Source organism: Manis pentadactyla, chromosome 12, assembly GCF_030020395.1.
Source record: "Manis pentadactyla isolate mManPen7 chromosome 12, mManPen7.hap1, whole genome shotgun sequence".
NCBI classification, from domain to species: Eukaryota; Metazoa; Chordata; class Mammalia; order Pholidota; family Manidae; genus Manis; species Manis pentadactyla.
The window spans coordinates 54,474,364-54,496,720 of record NC_080030.1 but is presented as its reverse complement, the minus strand read 5'-3'; the positions used below and the strand labels follow the sequence as shown (position 1 = coordinate 54,496,720).

The following is a 22,357-nucleotide window of genomic DNA, read 5'->3' as shown; positions in this document are numbered from 1 at the left end:
AGAGAACAGTCTATTAAGGAAATTCCCATCTGTCAAATAACTTTTCAAACAATGATTAAAGAGAAAAATACAACTCAATTTCTTGAACAATGAAAAATATTTCATTGTAATCATTACATTTCAACACAAGTTGTGTCACCACTGACTGAGATGCATGCATATCAATCTCTGGAGAAACATTTATTCTGTAATGGGCAATATGGGAATAAGACCTATCTTTCTGCCAAAAGGTCCAAATGCATATGAAGCTTTCTAATCCCAGCTAGAACATTAGGGAAAAGAAACTAAAAAATATTTTGGACTTGAAATGCCTAAAATATATGTAAATTATACTGACGGATACAGAAAATAACAGCTTATAGCAAATTTTTTCTTTAAAAAAAGGTTAACTGTGGACTATATTCAAGTATATAAAAAGTATACGAATTATTACCCACCCATGTATAAACCATGCAGACTTAATATATTACAGATATAACTGTGAACTCATCTTCCCCTCTCAATTCCATCCCACTGCATTCACCAGAGATCATTCTTCTGAGTTTGTTCCTTAGTATTCCCATGCACACTTCCATTCTTTTATAACAAAGTGTGTATAAAATCATTGTGTTGCACGTGATTATGTTTTGCATACATGGTATCGTACTCTACACATGCTTCTGTAATTTGTTTTTCCCCTCAATACTGTTTTTGAGTATATTGGTAATGACACATAAAGCTACAGCTAACTCATTTTAAGTGCTTTGTAATATTCCATTAAATGACTACACCAAAAAGTATTTATTCTCCTGTTGGTATATATTTACCAATCCCTTTGGGGGAGGGGTTATTATAAACAACATTAACATAAACATTCTTGATTATATCTCCTCATGTATGCCAGAGACTTTTTTTACAGTGCATATCTATACACAGAATTGCTGAGTCTTGGTGATATGCTCAACCACTATTATTAGACATTGCCAAATTGCTCTTCAAAAGGCAGTGCCAATATCCTCTCCTACCAGCAAGGCAGCTTCCCACTCTCCCCAGCAATGCCATTGGTATTACAAAGGCTTTTAACTGGGACTATCTGATGGTGTGCAGTGGTATTTCCTTGTTTTGTTTTGATTTATTTTTATAAGCGGTATTGTTTAAAGTGAGTGGGGAGTGGCCTAGAAGAAAGACAGGGATCTAAAGAAGGGAAAAAGGAAAGAATCATAAGAATTAGAGCTGGAAGCTACTGTTATAAAGGAATTTCTGATAATACAAGAAAAGGTTCAGAGACAGGGCAGGGAATGGGACAAGGGTCATGCCATTGTAAAATCTACTTAGCCTGAGAAAAAGGCCCAGTTTATTCTTTAACTTAATGTATATGCTTTTCTTCCTCTTCTTCCACCCCTTAAATGAATTAAGTAACTTTGTGACCAGGGCAAGAGATATACCTCTGAAGCATAAATGAACCTATGTGGATAAAGAATGCCAAGATTCAGATCAACAGTCACCTAAATAACCCTATTCTTAAAACAGAACTTCAAAGGAATTATGAATCACCTGTATACATCATGCCTTATGCTGACCCCTACCCAAAAGGTCCTGTAAAACACCAAAGGCTAAACCCTTAAGTGCACCTCCTCCATGAGGTTGCCTGCACTCCCCTTTCTTAAAAGTGTGTACTTTTTGCCTTAAATAAAGACTTCTCACTGCTCAGTTTACTGCATTTTTGTCTCTGCTCTTTCAGTGGTGTCTTTGTTACTCTGCTAGTTCATTCTATTTTTCTAGACTTAAGCACAAGTTTTAAGTTTTACTCTAGACTGTCTCTGTTGTACTCCAGACAAGTACAGAGCAGCTACTGAGATCTCTGGTTTGGGCTGGGTGACCTGGACAAGATTGCAGCTGTACAATCATGTTCTTTAGCAGCCTGCCCCAAAATCTCCTTTCTTTGCCCTTGGGAAGTTCTCAGAACATAATCTCACTTCATCCAGTGCTCTGTGGCTCCCCTCTAATCCTGGGGTGGTTGGGGCTTTGTTCTCATGCCACATAGATTCAAGCAGACTCTGGATACCAGGTGACCTTGGCTTTAGGAGTTGGCAAGGGATCTGCCCTGTGCTGACCAGGAGTTCAACAAGCTTCCCCTTCCTCCCTCTGCTCTTCCTTGCTCTCTGCTGCCTGCATGGCTGCTGCCATTCCCTGCTACTCTTGCTTTAATAAATTCCTTCCTTACTACACTTGCCCAGTCTGTTCAAGCATTCTTTCTCATTCAGAGTCAAGAACCCTCCCCTGTCCAGGTTGAGGTTTCACCTAGTGCGCAAGGAGAGACCTCCCCAGACACAGCTGTCTGACAATAGTCCATTAAAACAACTTCCTTACTCTATACAGTTGTTTATTTCCCCAAGCCTTTTCTGATGTCAGATATGGATCTGTCCCATAGCTCACTGGCCAGTAGTGTCCAGGCTTACTCTCCCATTTACTGAGAAACCCCAAATGAAGGTCTGATAATTTCCATAATGCATAAAAAAAATCAGGAAACAACTGTTACAATAATTTCTTACTTTCAAGCAAATGTAAATCTTAATAGTCTCATTAATAGGCACATAAGGTGTCATGATATTTATTTAAAGAAAACCATGAAAATCATGTTGTTACAAACTAATAAAAAAACACTATCAACGTGTTTTCTTGAAGCAAAGATAATCTTTTTTTGAAAAAAAATCAGTATTTTATTCTTAATACAATAAGAGTACTTGTGATTTAAAACCAATACAAATCTTACTGCAAGAACATGATTGATTATATTCTAAATATCCCTTCATACAAAAACTCAGAGAGAGACTTTAAGTACTAATATGGCTCCTTTCAATTATTTTTCAGGAGCTTAAACTTGAAAAACTGTTTTCCTATGACTTCCTCCTGAGAATTTACTGCCAAAGAAATGTCAACAAAATGCAGTAGTTGAAAATAAAACTGGAGCAGCTGTACTTTCTAGATGTCCAAAGAATCAACGTAAGTGAAGCTAGACACATGACGAGAACAGCACTCATTGTCTTTGCTCTGTGAAAACACAGGGAGACGCTTCATTCTTATTTTATCCAGCTAATCCATACATAATATATTATTTATAAACACCTCTTGTCCTGCCTTCCTTCACAGCAATTTTACTTTATTGTGGTAGATGGCAGGAAGAATATATATATATATATAACTGCAACAGAAATAAATTAAACACACAAACACACACACACACACACGCACACACACACACGCACACACACTTTTCTCAGTAGCAGAGGACAAGAGAAATTTGTAGGGCTCAGAGGAAATTGTTAGACGTGAAGAAAAAAAAAATTTCTGTCTGAGGGACCTTTGTCCTCAGCAACCAGATACCTTTTTGGGCTAGGAATGAGCTAAATAATAAAATGGCAAAAGCTTTGGTTAATGGAAGGAGCAAGAGAAAAGAAAGGACGGACATTGCATAAAACAATTCAGGGCATAGCTGAGGGGTTTTCTAAATGAACTCACTTAGCAGGAATATCTGAGACCTTGCTAACTAGAAGTAATTGCAATAAAGTTTTGTGGTCAAGGGGGATGGGCTTTGGAGTCAGGCAGACCTGTTCCAAAACGTCATGTTGGACAAATGACTGAATCTGTTTGAGCCTATAAAAAATATATAGTTTGCAATTCTACAAAATGGTGATAGAATATATATAATCAATAGGGATGTTTCAGTACTTAAATGTGAAAATGTATGTGAGTAAAGCACTTAATACCTGGCATACAGAAAGTGCTCACTAATGATCAGCAATTATGTACAGATAAATGAGGATATTTTAGAAAGACTAACCTATTTAAAGAAGTGTTTTATTCAAATACTAATAACACATCTATACAAAGGCTGGCTGAAAGCAATTAAATAAGTCAGTTTACTTGTCCCCTATAAATTTTTGATAAGATTAGTTAAAGCTCTTTCTCACAAATATAATTTTAATTCATTTTTTAAAAGATTTCCCTAGAACAGAATGGCCACAGAATTAAATCTCTGGATACCAACAAGGTAAGAATAAAAATAGAGTGAAAAATGTCCAAAAATGTCTGCTTAAAATAATTTTAATGCTAAGAAGACAAAAGTATAAAAAGAATAAATAAAATAATCTCACTACTTCATCCATGGCTAACATATGTTGTCAAGAGTAGCAAATCAAAATGTTTAATTAAAAATACAGCATCAGATAAATTGATGATATGTTAATTAAAGGGGTAAATCTGGGGTAAAAAAAATTAAGTGTGGATTTCTTAAAAAATTGCTCCAGGTAAAAAATAAATTTAGATGGAGTAGGGGCAAATCTCTTAGGACTATTTCAGAATATTTGGGAAGGGATAGCCTATCAATTCCCAGCACAATGCCTGGCATGCAGGGAATGTATTTGCTAAATGAAACTGCAGAGTTTTCAGAGAAAGCCATACAAGCTTTACATACTCAGCAAAACAAAAATACTACAAATAATTTTTCTTTCTCATGGATTTGGGGGTAGAGATCTTCATATGACAATTACTAAGCTACTAGAAATACAAGCTCTGGATTTTAGGGCTCCACATTCTAAAGTTGGCTTTGATTTGGGAAATGGAAGATACAGATGAGAAAAAGTCACATAAAACTAGCTGGGAATTTCACAAAGGACATAGCTGATATTGGACTCAGCATGAGTTTCACTGAATTGTTAGATTTTTTCAAAGAAGCACATAGTGTAAAATCACTTCACCTTGCAAAAGCATTTTAGGCAATCCTTTTGGATGGAAGAAATACCCTAATATCATGAAGTTCCTATAATGGAGAGAATGACATGAGACATACTGAATTTTGTAGATGAGCACAGTATGTTTTTTTCCCCCTTCCCCATCTATAAGTCTTGATTTCCCATATTGAAATTTATCCCAGTGAAAGAGGATGTCAATACTCTGGCGATTCTCAGAGAATCTCTACTTGACATACAGTAGGAAGTGTGCTTCTAGCTGGAGGCAAGTGTGCCCAAGGAAGCCCCCAGTGGCAGACACAGCATGAAATCTTATGCCATCTCCTCTTTCCTTCATAGTGCAGTACTGGTGACTTCCTATGGACAGTCTCCCCAGCTGCAACTCTAACTGGAGTCCAGAACTCAACACTAACTTTTTTCCGATCTGTGTACCATCAAATTTCTACATTGAATTCCAGATAAACCTTACAGCTTAAGCAGTAATTATTGCATAATTACTGGACTGACAAAAACACCCTTTAACAAACATAAGCTACAAATTGTTTTGGATGATAGAGAGATATCCCTTAAACTCTGGTGCCTAAAGTAAATATTTAGTAAGCAAGTGAGGTACCTTCAGCGACTGAAGAGAGTCTGAATTATTGTCACAGTAGAGGATGATGTTATTGGCCATGCTGAAACTTTCTCTCACTCCCAGGTGGTAAAACAAGGAAGGCTGCCTGAAGGCATCACTCATCTCCACCACAGCAATATCTGCAAACAGAAAACAAAGCCCCCGAAAGATGACACCTAAATAATGCCCAGTGAGCATATTTCAGTTTTAATAACTTAGCACTCAAAGAGGAAATGAGGAAATGATAGGGACTTTCCCTCTTCATTTACCACTGAATTTTGAATTTGCGGTTCTACCTGGAAGTGGTTTTATAAAATGCAGCAAACTGGCTTTTTTTTTAACAAGAAGGAGATCATATATTTATTGGTAATCAAGGAGAGTCTGCAATGGTGGGAAACTAGGGCTAATGTTCTCTGTTAAATTTCAGCATTAAAACAAGTTACCTAAGATTCCAGAAGCAGATCCATAGGAAGCAGCAATAAGTGATAAATGCAAGATGAGATTTTAAAAAGCAAATAGGTAAGATTGTTTATTAATCCAGAGCTGCGTGTTAACTAATTGATTAATCAATTAATATCTAGCAAGTCCCTAGCAAGTGTAATTGAGAAAAAGAGAAGAAATAGAATATTATGGCTAAGAAGGAGACTATAACCACAAACATACATTCTTCCAATGCTCAGGGATGACTAATATTAAGATAGAATGAACCTGATACCAAAATTTGAAAATAAAGTCACAAAAATGAAATTCAGATCAGTTCCAAACTCATTTACATACATAGATAAAATATGAAAGAATAGTGAACAAAATGCAATAAGCATTATATTATGAGAAGACCAGATCATGAACTTAAAATTTATTATGGGAATGCAAGGATGGCTCAATGGAAAAAATCATCAGCATCTCCACAGATTCCCCAAGTGCTTTAATTAAAATTCCAAACCAATTTCTTCTTAAAAATAATTGCAAACTAAAATTATAAGGGCACTTCTTTAACATGAAGAATAATGTATGTATTTCATACCAACTCCCAACTTTGTGCTTATAGGTATTCCCATGAAAATCAGGAAAAAACCAAGGCTGTCAGATATTCCCATTACTCGTGGGCTTTCTGAAAATCCTAGCTAATGCACTAAGATTTAACAACCTAAGGAGGTATAACTGTATACATTAAAATACAAAATTATCATTACTCACAAATGCTATGGTTGTCAACAAAAAAAATCCCAACAGAATTAATTAAGTAACTATTACAAGTAATTATACAATTTCATAGGGTGTTAAGATGCAAAATTATTATGAAAACCAAGAGCTTCTTTTATAGTCATAATAAGCATTTGGAAAATATAATGGTAAAACAGATTCCCTTCACAATTAAAATGAAACTATTAATATAACTTATGACAAATTTAACAGATGATGTTAATTCGTTAAAAATGTGTAATATGTGACAGATGAAAGTTTAGTGTCTTTATAATTCATCCCTTCTGGTCAATTTAAAACAAGTAAGCAACCTAAAAACATTACAACAGAAAATTAGCCTATGGAAATAGGAAAATTCACAAAAGAATAAAATATTTAAAAAACATACAAAAAAATTCTATATCTCACTACTAATAAATGCTTATTAAGTCAACTATGAGCTGCTATTTTTTTTCCTAACAAGTGACCAAAGATATTTCAAAATGCCCAATGAAGATGCTGAGAAATGACACTCTTACATGCTGAGAAGTGTAAACTTTCTAGGAGACTTAAATCCTTAAAATTAGGCACACTTTTGACATAATAATGTTATTCCTAAGAATTTACCCTGAGAAAATTCCTATAAATGTCGTGGATTCACCTGTAGGTGTGTAGACTGAAATATATTTCTATGATAAAAATGGAAAATGCCTAAATATCAATCAATAGGGAAATAGATAGATAAATTTAAATAATGGCATATAACCATTGAAAACTATATTACAGAATAATATATAGCAATGGCAATAAGTACAAACTATAAGGAAAAAATATTAAAATATAATACATTACAAACTACAGCAAATAAAATATGATGTGTATGTATATATACATATTTTATATATATATACATATGTGAATAAAAATGTCTGGAAAGTTGTACACCAAAATGTAAACTATGATAATAGTTATGTAATAGGAATATGGATTATTTTTTCTTCTTTATGCCTTTTATATTTAAAAAGTATTTCTGTTATGAATTTTGATTACTTTTATAATGTAGGAACCAACAAAAATATAAAAAGAACAACACTAAAGACCTGTGTGGCTGAATGTAAAATGAAAGTGTTGTGCACAAAAATAATGCAGACTCTTAGGAAGCTGTTTGATGCTTCTCTAATGAATGTGAAATTAAAATTCACATTCTGTGAAGGAGAAATAAATCAGATGAAATGGAGACTGAAAACAGAATATTTAGTACAATTCTGAAGTGGGAAGACAGGTCAAAAGAGTTTCTAAAGATTTTTTTCAAGGCTAAAAATTACTTAAGGACTCCTTAGTACAAATAAAGAGTTTTCTTTTGGGGTCCTTAACATTTCTACATCAAAAATCAACACATGAGAAAAATGAGTCACTGCATCCCACACACCCCATCTGCTGCTGCACCCACACTGCTTCCTCCTCCCACAGATGCCAGCCACTCATCAGTCACACTGCTTTAAAATCAAGAGATGGAGTAAAATGGGGCTGAAAGAAACCAAATAAAACAGTTGCTGATGAAAAATAAATGAGACATGCAAAGAAAAATATTAGCTAAGTTAAAATAGTGACAAGAGGTGGAAAAATGGGTTATTTCCAGAGACCTGATTTGTGGAATATTATACTAAAGCAAAATTAAAACATTGCAGGAGGCTTTCTGATTAAATGAGAAACTAGACATCTAAAATAAAGGGTACAAGCAAAATAAGGCATATAGTCATTAGATATCAACATCTAAGCAGGAACATTATAGATCCATTTTTTGGATGCTAAACACAATTTAAATTTTAAAATACTGTAATTTAAAAATATTATAACACAGTATGATAACTCAGAAAAAGACTGACCTTTTATTTTACTTTAGATTCAGATGAGTGATATGTTCTATTTGTTTTCTTTCCTAAATTTATTTTTTATTTCCATAAAATAAAATTTACTCTTTCATCTTCCTTGAAGTGGTCAAAGTTTGTGCCCATTTTTTAAAATTGTTGGGTTTGTTTTTATATTGTTGAGGTTTCTGTGTTCTTTATATATCTGGATACTTTTTCCTCTGTCAGATATGTGACTTGCAAACATTTCCTCCCAGTTTGTGACTTGTTTTTTCATTCTTTTAACAGTGTCTTTGGAAGACCAGAAATTTCTAACTTTAAGTGCAATGTATCAATTTTCTCTTTTATGGTTTATGCTCTAGATGTGGTATCTAAAAAAAGTCTTTACCTAACCGAAGGTCACAAAAGTTTTCTCCTATGTTTTCTTCTAGATGTTTTATAGCTTTACATTTACATTTAGGTCTATGATCCATTTTGAGTTAATTTTTGTAAATGATGTGGGTTATGGGTCAAAGTTCATAGTCATTGTAAAGACTCCTTTCTCTACTGAATTCCCTCTGCCTCTTTGTAAAACATGAACTGGCTACATTTCTGTGTGTCCATTTTTGGATTTTCTATTCGACTCCATTGATCTGTATATCTACCTTTTGCCGATACTATATATATACTGTTTTGACCATTGTAACTTTATGGTAGGTAATGAAATCAAGCACTGTGAGTCCTCCAACTCTATTCCTTTGTTTTCAAAGCTGTTTTAGCTATTTTAGTTGTACTATTTGCTTTCCTGTATAAGTTTTAGAATAATTTGCTACCTGAAGATATCAGTTGATAATACAAAAAAATCCTCTTGGCGTTTTTACTGGAAATGTGTCAAATCTATAAATCACTTTGGGGAGAACTGACATCTTACCAATACTGAATCTTTCAATCCATGAATATGGCATATCTCTCCATTTACTTAGGTCTTTTTTTATTTCTTTCATCAATATTTTATAATTTTCAACATACAGTTACTACATATATCATGTTAAATTTATACCTGTCTCATTGTTTTGGTTGTAGAGGGTACTCTTTTAAATTCCAAGTCTAGTATATAAATTTAATTGCTAGTACATAAAAGTACAGTTAATTTTTATATACTGACCTTGTATCCAGAGACACTGATAAGCCCACTAGTTCCAGGAGCTTTTCTTTTTTCTGTACATGCTTTGGGATTTTTCTACATGGGCAGTCACATCATATGCAATTATAAATGGTCTTATTTCTTCTTTTCCAATCTGTATGTCTTCAATAGTTTTGTTTGGTTCTGCCATGTTATACTGGCTAGGACTTCCAGTAACACAGCATTTTTTAAACAGTAATATTTCATTATCTAACTAATGAAAATGTTATCTTATGGCTGGCTACCTTCTGACTCTGATGGATATCATCTCAAAAGTAGTAATACAAATAGGTGAGAATTATCTTCTTTATGAAATGATCCTAAAACATGCAAAAAGTGCAAAAGATTATGTAATTATAATAAATTAAACATCTGGTACTCTGCAATTCTTGAAACCCACTTATATGAGGTATGGTTTATCTACTTTAATTACACTTTTTTCACAAACTCATATTCATTAATTATGAAGCATCATGCACTATATGCTTTACAAATATTAACTCACTTAATCCTCACAATATCCCCTTGGTGGAGGGTAATGCTGTTATTTCAGGACACTGAAGCAGAGAATGTAAGTGATCTGCCCCAAATCAGCTATAAGTCGTGGCACCATTTTCATCCTTTGAAGGATTCAAACACAGGCAGTTTGGCTAGAGAGGCCATGCTCTTAATTCTTAACTGTGCCACACCCTATGCTTACAGGATATGGAAGGTCCCAAGATCAGAACACGAACAAGAGGCAAAAAAAAGATTTGGGGACCAAAGCATATGTTTCTGTCATGTATTTCAGAACTAAATGCATCTAATAATTGTCTGACTTTTTGTGGTAATATTGTGAGTGAAACTGCCACATTTCAAATTTTAAGACTAAGTCAGTCCATTGAAGAATATAGATAGACACGGAAATCTCTTACATTTTTATGTAGGCTGTAGTTTCTTTCCTTGTTCCAACTGAGTTAATGCTAAATAGAGCATAAAATTAGGTTAACCAGTAGTTAATTTAGGCATAATGAATTTTTAGGGCAATAATATAAAAACTGTTGTACCTAATTGCATTTTGGTCACTTAAGTGGCAAGTAGTTCATGGTCTGTGTTTTTATTTTTATTTCATTTTTCCTTAATAATACCATATCTGCTAGTTAAATATTTCCTATGAACTGATGCTATTTACAAAAATCAGAGTTGAAGGGCCAACACTAATATTCAGTTACTTTTTATCTATGCAATGGTTTTCCTTAGGTATCAGATCACTGATGACAAAGCAAGAGCCCAATAGTGATCTCACTTATACTGTCATCTCCAAAGATACTTCACAATTTCATCATCAATGGAAACTTTCCATGTTATCACACAGAACTACCCATTTAGTCATGATGGATTAATCCCCAAGATGACCCATTAGTGCCAGTTTAATTCAACTAATATCCCAAGTGCTTACTATATAAAAGGTTTTATCTGATGTTATTAAAGCTAAAAGAAAAAAATAACTAGGTATGGTTTTTGCCTTCTCTTGTGGGACAGAAGCATGAGTTGGCAGATACTAATACAGGGTAGAATGTGGCCGGTGCTAAGGAAGTACGGATGGTGACACTCAGAGACCTAAGAGGCTGGTGCTGGGGGGGGGTGGATGATGAAGCCTATATGAATGAGGCATCAGCTGGCAGGGGAATAAGAAAGCAGAGCGCCTCAAAGAGCAGACAAAAAAACAGAAGCCCTATCACATCAAGGGCAGTGTTGGAGAAGCCAAGGAAAGAAATGATGCCTGGTTCTTGGTCAGAGAATGAAGTAAACTTCAGTAGAAAACTAAGTCAATTTCCAGTAGGATTCTCAATGGGTGAACCAAGGGAGATCCCCCCAAAAAATGACACTAAAACCTCAAATGCTCATCCCTTCTTCAATTTTTAAGGGAAGTATAACCTGCATTTCCATTGATTTTCCTGTATTATGCATGAATAAGGGCTCTTTACAACTAATTATAATATGTAAATTACTCAAATACTACTTCAAGACATCGTAGTTTTCTAGTAAAAATCTCTCAAAGACTCTAAATCAGTTTTCTAAAGTCTGGCAGCTATATAATGTTGGGAAATTGCAAAACTCCTACTATTGAGTTAAAATTGTTAATATTTTCAGGAAAGGCAGAAGAATAATCATTATTATTGTCTTACATCGGTCATGGCTTGGAAATTCCTGCTATGAATTACCACTCATTTAGCTTCATCAGCATCACTTTATTTTCTTATATGTTATTTGGTTAACCCTACTGTGCATAATGATACATTGTTCCATCGACAGTAGATTTGGGCCCATAATAACCTCATCACTAACCTCCAATAAATGTATACATAGTGATTCAAACATGAATCATTCTTTTATTGCTAAGTAAATATGTACATAATGTCCCTACTCCAGCCCTAATTTGCTTATTTGATGATTACACTGAGGTGCTAAATTTTTTTAACCTGAAAAATGAGTGAACAGAAGGACATTTTGTGCCTCCAGAAGATGGCCCTTAATAATGCTGAGAGCCACTGCACCTACAAAAGGATGGGGGAAGGGGGAGGAGAAAAAGGAGAAGCCCAGAGAGGGTTAAGAGAGGAGGGGGAAATGGGGAGGAGAAACAGGGAGAGAAAGAAGCTAAAGAATGAGACAAGACTGATGTTACAAAAACTAAAGCTGCCGTGAGGGAGAAAACAGCACACATCAACAGGAGGTGTCCATCCCAGCGTGGCCAGAACAACAGCTCTCCCAAGAGATGGCTTAGAAAAGCACACAGGGGAAGTGAAAAGCTGAAGGGAAACCTCTTCATCTTCAGAGGCTTTGAGAGGGGTGATAAACATGCACACGACAGACAAGCTGTTTTATGACTCCCATGTTTTAATCCTTATTATGTTTTTGGATGGATGACCTTGGACAATTCATCCAATTCTCTGAGCTTCAGTTTCCTCAACTGTAAATTGGGGATAAAACACAGGGATTTATCACACAAAGCTGTTGGATGGATTACATGTGTGCTAGGCACAGCAAACTCTCAATATATGGTTATTATATGGAACCATTACAAGAAGTGTTCATAGGAAGCCCATTGAGTACTTTATCATGAAAATGTTACTGAAGACAATGCTAATATATATCTCAAGTACTCATAGAACTGATGTTGAATTCAAATTATAAGGCATAGAAAGCCAACATGAAGATTTTTGACTTGACTCTATAATCAATGGTGATCCATCATGTCCATGAGTTTTGAGAAGAGGTGTGGCAGGATCAAGGTTTGGGGAAGAAAAACCTACACTTTGTGCACAAATAACAGACTAAACAGACTAGAAGCTAGGAGACCAGTTAGGAGCCATTCAAGGGAGAGGATGCCCCTGAAGACATGTCCCTAGAGACAACATGGCTTTCAGGATTTGATGCATGCAGGATAATCAAAAAATGAATTAAAGATGAATCTGTTTCAAACCAGAATGATTAAAATTAAGAACTTGCCATTAATGCAATAAGTGATACAAGAGGAAGAACTATTTTTTTTTTTTTTGGTAGGAATTTGAGTTTGGACTGGGACACACTAAACCTTTTATGTTTGTGTGTGTGTACCCAACTGACAGCTGTTATTTTGAATCTCAGCAGAGATCAGAATCAGAGAGATTTAAGAGCCCCAGTGATGGTGATAGTTAAAGCAGCAGGTGTAGATGAGATTATCAACTTAGATTAGTATATAAGGAAATGAGAAGGCATCTATGACTCAGGAAATCCCTTCCTCATATATCCAGTAGAAACACAGATATATGTTCTCTAAAATATCAGTAATGAATGTTCATAACACAACTATTTGTAAACCATCATGCAGATGAACTGAAGTGTTCAATACAGAGAAAACAGATCCTAGACAGCAATGAGAATAAAAATCTACAACCACATATGACAATGGAGATGAATCTCACAAATAGATTGTTCAAAGAAAATACCCAGATACAAAAGAGTACTACATGATTCCGTTTCCATGAGGCTAAAAAAAAGTCAAAATAGTGGATACTCTGGTGGAGAGAGGAAGTGGCTGAACTCAGGAGGTTGCTTGGAAAGCTGTAAGGCTCAACTTCTTGATCTGAGTGCTGGCTACTCAGACACATTCACTTTGTGACAATTAACTCATCTCTGGCCAACAGTTTTGCCAACAATATTAAGAGAGGACTGTGCTTACTTTCCTGTGGCCATTATAACAAAGTACCATATACTTGGTCCCTTACAACAGAAATTTATTCTCCCACTGTTTTGGAGGCCACATGTCCAAAATCAAGGTGTCAACAGGGTCAGCGCTGTGCTACCTCCAGAGGCACCAGAGAAGAATCTGTTTTTCCACAGTCTAACAGGTTTTTACAGTTTTTACATTCCTTGGCTTGTGATATGTTTGCCTGTAGTGTAGTGTTTGCCCTCTGCCTCTCTGTTACAAATACACTTGTGATAGCATTTAGGGGCCATCCAAATAATCCAGGATCACCTCAAGATCTTTAATTTAATCATATCATACAAAGACCCTTTTACCAAATAAGGCAGCATTCACAGGTTCCAGAGTTTTGACATGGATATTGCAGCAGGGGTTGAGGGTCATTTTTCAGCCAACCACAGGGATTGTAAAGAAGTCACATGATAAGGAAGGTGAGTGCTGCAGAGCTAAAGGTGCCAAATAAAAGGTAAGGAAATGGAGGTAATGAGCCCGGATGATTCCCCAGAAAACTGGCAGAGAAAGGAAGAGGAATAACATTTACCATGATCCATAGTAGGGATTTTTACATTCAAGAAGGAAGCTAAAAGATCAGACAATACTTTAATAGTATAGAAAGATCTGAAGGTCTTAACTTTTAGGGTGGTGTATTGAATATTAATAGAAAGATTAAGATTTTAAAGGGGTGGGTGGCTAAATTAATGGAGCCAGTCTCTATGTTCTCAGATGAGACAGATGGGTAAGGATAGATGGCGGAGGAGAAAAGTCAACCTTAGATAAAAGAAGGGATACTTTAATGGTGAAAAGAAGGAAAGTAAGACATGGCAAAGACCAAGAAATTAATGAAGTGGAAGGAAGAATAATGAGATCCTTCAATTTAGTTGGAGACCCTTTTCAGACAGAGCTAGGTGCTGGTGGCCAACAGAGAGGAAAGCCCAGCCCAGGGGCAGCAGGGATAAGCCTGCATCCTGTGGACGTTCCTGGGAACAAGCCCGTGGGCAGCATTACCTCTGCTCTCAGAAGGTGTGACCCCCAAAACACTTCTTCATTAAAAGGATTTTATATTAGCGTTTGTAAGAACGCTATTACAGCAACAGTAGATGTGAACCCAAGCCTTAGGAGAACCACAAACTCTACTTTTTCCTTACTTCTATCTGCTGAAGATGAAAGTAAAGGAGCATATGATGAAAAGAAGGAAAATAAAGAGAATAGATTTCAGTTTAAGTCGGCTTACTGGCCATAGGCAAAAGCCTTAACCAGACATTAAAATCTCAATCTTACCAATGAGTATTGGTCACAAGGAAGACCAGGACAACTAACAACACTTCCCTCCTATTAGAGAAGAATTCCCAGCACCCAGCATGTTGATGGTGGCTTGCTAAGTGTTATTAGGGAGCCCTGTAAATACTCTCAACTAGATTCAGTCTACAAGTGAGTCCATCATATCAAGGCACAAGGAAATAGATAAATTACAATTTATATCTTTGGTGCATAGAAAGTGCTTTATAAAGTGACAATTTCCGGGCCACATACATTTCGCTGGTCCCTTTACATACTTTTGCTTACTAAACACATATAAACAGGTCCTACATCAAAAAGTATTATTCTCTTTCCAAGTTAAGATAGAATCCAGTTTTTACCTTAAGAATTTATTGAGTAATGTTATGGCAATAATGATAGTCCTGGTCAATGATCTACAAAGAGTATATAATATAAGAAAAGTATAAGTCAAAATTAACTTAAGTTTATTATTAAGCAGAAATATCTATTTATTTATTATTAATTATTAAGCAGAAATGGGATATGAGGCAGCTTTGATGGTAAAAATTTCTATATTACCATTGCAAACTATTTTTCTCCCTGAATTATTATATTTCCTGAAAGTATCTGAGTTTAAGAGTCTGTAACCATTAATTTATCTCTATATAAACTCATTTTAATGTAATAAATTTTTGTCCTTAAGTAATCAATTTTCATTAGATACTGAAAGAGCTACTCATGAAAACTTTGAATGGGCTTTTTTAAAGTTTTACTCTAGTGTTTGTTGGGGTTCAGGTGCATGCTGCCTAGTTTTTCAGGTCTCTCATATTTAACTTTGATGAAATCATATTAGCCATCTGTGCTTCTCCTTCAGTGATGCTCCCAAGCACACAGTGCAGCCCTTTGTATCTGTAAGAATCTTACACAAGTGTCCTCCGCCAACAGGAACCGATAACCTGCCTCACCTAACTGGCACTTGTGTCAAGTTAGTGGTGTAAGGTTATAAGAATTGATTTGTGATAATTTTCGAAGGAAATCTGATTGTTTCTCACAGATGTGCATCCTGGGTGACATATTCTTCCCTAATTGTTTTATATCTTTACAGTTTATCCACACAGAGACAGCAGAAAGTGGCCAGGTAACACTGGAGAATGGTCTGATGGCAAATGGCATGTAGCAGAAATGGCTGTGGAAATTTCATGTTTGAAGTTCTGGTGAAGAGGAGGTTTTTGTCACTCTGCCTAGAGAAATAGCTATAATGTATGTCTGTTATATCTACATAAACAATAATAGTTTTATTATAACAGTGCAACACAGGGATACAGCCAACAAAATTCAGACTATGGAACATTCTAACAGGAAAAATGACCTAGGTTTCTAACAGAACATTACAGGGTCGGGGAAGAGATGATGGGAAAAAATAGATATTAAAAGAGACTTATGGGATGTTGTCAATTGCAATGTATGGACTTTACTTGGATTCTAACAAAGACAAACTTAAAAATGATGACATTCACGAGAAAACTTGAAAACTGACAGGAGTTTTGATGAATAAGTGTTATTTCATGTGTGATAATTTTGTGTGACAAAATAATTTTTGATAAGATGATTTTAAGTGTGATAAGAGCTTGTGGAAGGAACCTTTATCTTTCAGAGATTAAAAATGTAGCACAGTAATTAGGTCCTATGTCAAAAAAAAAAAAGGAGGAAAAGTGAACTAGCCAGTGTATGGCACCACACAATATACAGTCTTTATAAAAGAGTGTTATTCTTCATGCAATAAGCAATTTAACTGCAAACAATAAAGACCACACTGTCCTGGCCTTAGAAAGAATATAGGCAGTAAAATGAAAGAAACCCAGCTTGCATACTACTTGTTTGGCAGAAAGCGTTACTCACCTTACTCACCCTAATAAGCAGGCCAGTCTGAAAGGGGTTTTCCTTCTCGAATTTATGACCGTCATTTCTTATACTCATAAACGCGTTTGGATCTGCAAAGCGTGGGTGAGTGCCCAGGACCTCCACAGCGCTCCAGGATTCTTCAACAAGGATGCCTCGGAGTTGGAATTCATCAACTACCACTCGTCCCTAAAAGACGCCCTGCCTTTCCTTTCTTTGTACTCTCTCAAAGTCACTTCTAGCACCTAATGAGTAATCCGCATCTAGTCAAAATGGGCACTCTTTTTGTTCAAATTTCTACATCCTTAAGAATATCTGTAATTCTGTTTAACACAACAGATGTGTCAATATGCTTCTGCCAGTGATGATTTCATTCCACAGCAGACGTTGAGTTCAACATTCCATTTGAGTTCAACAATTCATTTTGCAGGGGAAAGAAGGGGAGGGTTAAAACTTCTTTCCTGAGGATGATCCTTTAAGAAAGTGAGTAGAATTTAAACTATTCATTGTCAAAGAATCCTTTTATTGCTGACAGACTTAGGTGGCTGACCTTAACTGACTGTAATGAAATAGTCTGGGTCCTTTTTTTTTCTTCCAACTAAAATTAAGTGTCGGCCTTAAGGAGTTCACTTAATTATCTTAGAAAGTTAAGGTTTGTTTAAATGTGACAGATTAATGTGGTTTATTGAAACATCACTTAGAAAAAAAGGGCTATCAGTACATTTCAAAGGCCAGACACATTAGGTTGAAGATAGGGAAGAAAAGACCCCCTTAGCAGCCTCCAATGAGGAAAATAGGCCTGTTCCATAGATCCCACAATAGACCAGGACTGAGGGACATGGTGACCTCCTTCCATGCATTACCTACTAAGTGATGCCTGCCTTAGAGCCTCTCAATAGCTTCTTACCACTACACTGGGGACTCGGGAATCTTAACCTTGCTTCAGGCCCAGGCATCACAGCTTCCTGTACTCTGCTCTCACACTTGTTTATTTTAACAAGCATTTATTATCTATTCTATGAAAGGTACTGAAAGGAGTCAAAGAAATCAGCATCAGCCCTTTGATGAGCTTATAATCTTCAAGCGCATGTGAGCTGCAGAAGTCCAGGGTCAAATGAAATATATGTAAATGTTCCATGGAAGCACAGAACACGGAGTGATTAATTCTGATGAGGGTCTCGAAGAGGGCACTGTAGAGCAACAGCTTCAAACCAAGCTTTGAGAACTGGTAACCTTCCAGGACACACAGGCTAAGAAAGAAGGGCACTTCTGGCTGCTCTGTGATTGCATAACATAGGAGTTTCTCTCTGCCAGAAAAATTGCTCCACCACCTACAAATGGACATGTGCACGATTTCCCTTTGAATGAGGAAAGGTTATCACTCTTGTCTATCTGGTCTTCCTGCAGGAAGTTTACTAGCAAAGAAATAAATAAAACAATTGGGGTTTTCTTGGAACTCTTTTCAGTAAAAACTATTTTCTTACTAGGAAGAGACAGATTTCACTTGGCATGTGCCTTAACACATTCCAAGTTGCATTATTAAATGCATCCTCCTCTGTGACATGTCACTGGGACACCCATGCTATCTACCTCCCTCACTCCTGGGTCCAAGGGGAGTTTCAGCTCCCTATCCTTTTTATAACTATGCCTCCTCCCATGTCCCCTCACAATCCTACAGCTATAGTCTGCTTGTCTGTGCACTAAAATAAGAAGGTGCCTAACAGTTGAACAGAAAACTCTGTAGAGGAAGCATTTGATAGTAGAGACAACTTTTAATTCACACTGCTGAAGGACAGGCAGACAGACACAAATCCAACAGATGAAAAAGGGTTCTGAATAACAGAAGAGCGTCTTCTAGGTAGTGCTGGGTCCAAAAGGTATGTCCACAAGACATCACCACAGCCACTGAAGAGTATTCATAGGTGGTGAGGAGCACAAAGTGTACATTTGCCAAAGGCATTAATAAAATTAACTCAATTCAAGGAGAGCTATATATCTCCTGAATTCTCAACATTGATTTCTATACACATATTAACAGTCAGCAACAGAGCTAAAGGACTACAATTACAGTGAGTAGAGTAGGCAGCATGTATACCTGTACTTGGAGCAAGCTGCCATTGGAGTCACAGTGACCTGTAGTCACATCAGCTTGAATGCACCAAGTGACCAGTGGGGCCATCAGTTCACTCAGTAATTAAATCCCTACTACATGCCAGGCCCAGGGATACAAAGGTGAGACACACAGAGTCCTTGCCCTCAGGATGCTTATGATCTTATGGGGGTACAACAAGACAATCATACAAAAACAAATGCAATCTGTGGTAAGTGTGATGATGATAAAATGCAGGGCTTTAGGAAAGATACAACCATGAACACTGATCAGTTGATGGGGCTCCCCTTACAAAATCATGAGACCTGCAGGAAGTACAGAAATAAAGGGTGACTGAAATAAATGGGGCCCATCTGGAGTCAGTACTACCTGGGCATCACACAAACCCAGGTGTCCCTTCCACCAAGCAGAGCGTAGCTGGCTACAATCTGCACTTGGCTGTGCAGTGAACATTACTGGGGCCTGGGCCAGAAACCCTCCCTTCCCTCAGCCCTGTTTCCTCATTCATCAAATGAGAATAACAGTAGTCCCTATCACAGAAAGGACTGAACAGCAGTGAGCCCTTACTAAGTATGAGCCATTACTAGAAAGTGGGCCACAGATTGGGAGGTTCCTTCATACCTTATCCCACCACAGAGCATGTGAATAATTTATGGATAGTTTTCTATACTTTGGCTTGACAAACAGATATGAAACCCCTAAAATGAGCTTCACTCTTCTCAACAGATCCTTTCACTGTTTGACAAAACCTCTAGTTAACATCCTCAAGAAAAGCCCTAGACCATATGGAGACAATCTCTACCTAGTTACTGTTTTGGGGTTTGAACGAGACAGACTAGGACAGATAACAGCAAGGCCCTCAGAAGGTGCTGGAAGGGTCAGCTGAATACAAACCAGCTGAATCCTGGTTTGCTTCAAATCATCCCAGATCATGTCTACTGTCCCATTTCTAGCAGAGGTCCCCTTCACTCTGTCTCCCTGAGCAATGGGGCGTTCCTGCTCCACTGAGTTGTCACCTTCCAAGGGCAGTGGCAGCAGGGGGACGTAGCTGCCAAATACCTGAGTGAGAACCCCCCTTGGCTGCTACCACCCCATTAAGCTTAGCCTCGGGGCTTTCACCAGATGAAACCTCAGCCCTGGATATGCCTCAAATTACTTTCAGACATGAGCTGCTTTTTCCAAATCTCCCAAGCCAAGGAAATGGAGAAATTTTATAAATGGCATAGAGTAGGACCAGACAGCCTGTGAACTCTAGCCTCTTGCTCCTCCCAGTGAAATGTATTTCATTTTGCTGGGATTTTCGACCTTTATTTTAGACATTTTCTCTGTGTGTGTGAGTGTTTCCCTCTTTTTACCTTGCCCTTCTTTTACCTTTAATCTTGGTTTTCCTTTTTTGGAATCTACATTCTCTACCAAGGGCTTATATTTGTCCTCTCATGTTTCTGCTGTTTACTTACATTTCTGACTGAAAATACCCATGCCAGGGTCAAGTTTCTTTTAGACATGAACAAGCCAGAGCTGGTTTTACAGCAGACCATGTGTCTGTCTCCTGAGTCGCAGACTAAAAGTCCCAACTGCTCTTGGGAACTGGTTTAAACCAAGCAACCAACTGTGAAAGATTATATTCTCCCCAGCCATTTCTACTCCCATGTGATTTCTTTAAGACCAAGATTGAAATAATGAAAACAAACAAACAAAAAGGAACAGAAAAATTACCTAAAATTCCACCAATCATAATCTTACCACTATCAATCCAAATGTTATTTTTACTCTGATTCTTGAATTGGTTTTTATGTTAGCTTGCTTCTAGAAAAAGTATGATACAAAACATTTTTTTAAACTGTCCAGGTCTTCCTTTTATGCCTATTGTCATAAACAAACCAGACTTGTGAAAAGGAACTTGAATGCTGATTAACAAAGGAACAATTTTTGGCCATTTATTTGTACCCTATCACTCTGAAAAAACAGTCTATATTTTTTACCTTTCTTAGAAATTAGAGTTAAATTAAAATGGTGAATGTTTTTCACTCCTGAAGCCACTATTTACTTCTTCATGTTGACTTCCAACTAAATCTCTTCACATCTCATTATAATATATACAATTGCTTTTCTACAAATAAGGCTGTCTTGGTTAAAACTAAAAGGACTATTAACATGAACCCAGTAGTGTGACCCTCTTCACTAAATTTATGAAGCAATAAAACTCTACCCAGCTGAGTAAGAAAAATTAAAATTTTACCGACTCTCAAAAATACAGTATATCTAGTCTTTACAATCAGAGAGGTAGATTATTAATATATTAAAATGACCTATTATTAAAAGTTACCACATGCATACTTACCATTTTGTTTTATTTCCTTCTAAGCTTTTCTCTATACACTTATAATATATACATGCAGACATCTATAGAGTATGGGGGCAAAACTGCACTTACTCTATATATAATATTCCAATTATAACCACTTCTAATTTCTAACTTTAAATCTGGGGTTAGCTTGAATACAACATTCATAATTTATTGTTGAATCCAGATACTAAAAATCAGTGTACAAGCATACAAAAACCTACAGCTACAGCTAACATCATACTTAATGGTGAGAAACTGGAAGCACTCCTGCTAAGATCAGAAACAAGGCAAAGCTGTGCCCTCTCATCACTCCTTTTCAACACTGCACTAGAAGTCCTAGCTAATGTAATATGAAAAGGAAATAAATGGTATACTCATTGGGAATGAAGAAATAACAGTGTCTTTGTTTGCAGATGACATAACTGTCTACATAGAGACCTGAAAGAACTGACAAAAAATCCTCCTAGAACTTATAAGTGACTATAGTCAGGTTACAGGGTTCAAGGTTAATACACTAAAGTTAATCAATTTCCTATATGCCAGCAATAACAATTAGAATTTGAAATTTAACACACAATATAATCTGCATTAGGCCTCCAAAATGAAATATGCAGGTATAAATATAACAAAATATATATAAGATTTATATGAGGACAACTACAAAACTGATGAAAATTAAAGAATAATTAAATGAATAGAGAGATATTCAATGTTCATGGACAGGAAGACTCGATACTTTCAAGATGTCAATTCTTTCCAATTTGATCAAAAGATTCAATGAAATCCCTATCAAAATCCTGGCAAATTATTTTTTTGGAGATAAACTGACTCTTAAGGGTTATATGAAAAGGAAAAAGACCCAGAATAGCCAACACCATATTGAAGGAAAAGAACAAAGTTGAAGACTGACACCACCTCACTTTAAGATTCACTCTAAAGCTATAGCAAACAAAACAATGTGATATTA

The 22,357-nt window shown here is 36.3% G+C and overlaps 1 protein-coding gene across 3 annotated transcripts in view; it reads right to left on the bottom strand.

Annotated features, from left to right (window-relative positions):
- Window positions 1–22,357, bottom strand: part of MAP3K5 (mitogen-activated protein kinase kinase kinase 5) — a 192,477-nt gene that overhangs the window by 121,527 nt on the left and 48,593 nt on the right. Inside the window, exons 1-2 of one of the 3 annotated variants that reach the window (XM_036903699.2) lie at window positions 16,943–19,998; window positions 5,341–5,480 (exon numbers count right to left, since the gene is read on the bottom strand). The exons of 1 other annotated variant lie outside the window; for it this stretch is intronic. In XM_036903699.2, coding sequence (XP_036759594.2) covers window positions 5,341–5,463 — 123 coding nt within the window. In that variant the 5' untranslated portion in view covers window positions 5,464–5,480; window positions 16,943–19,998. Of the gene's footprint in view, window positions 1–5,340; window positions 5,481–16,942; window positions 19,999–22,357 lie in introns of those variants that run through there. One more of the 3 variants, XM_036903698.2, reaches the window with a different exon arrangement.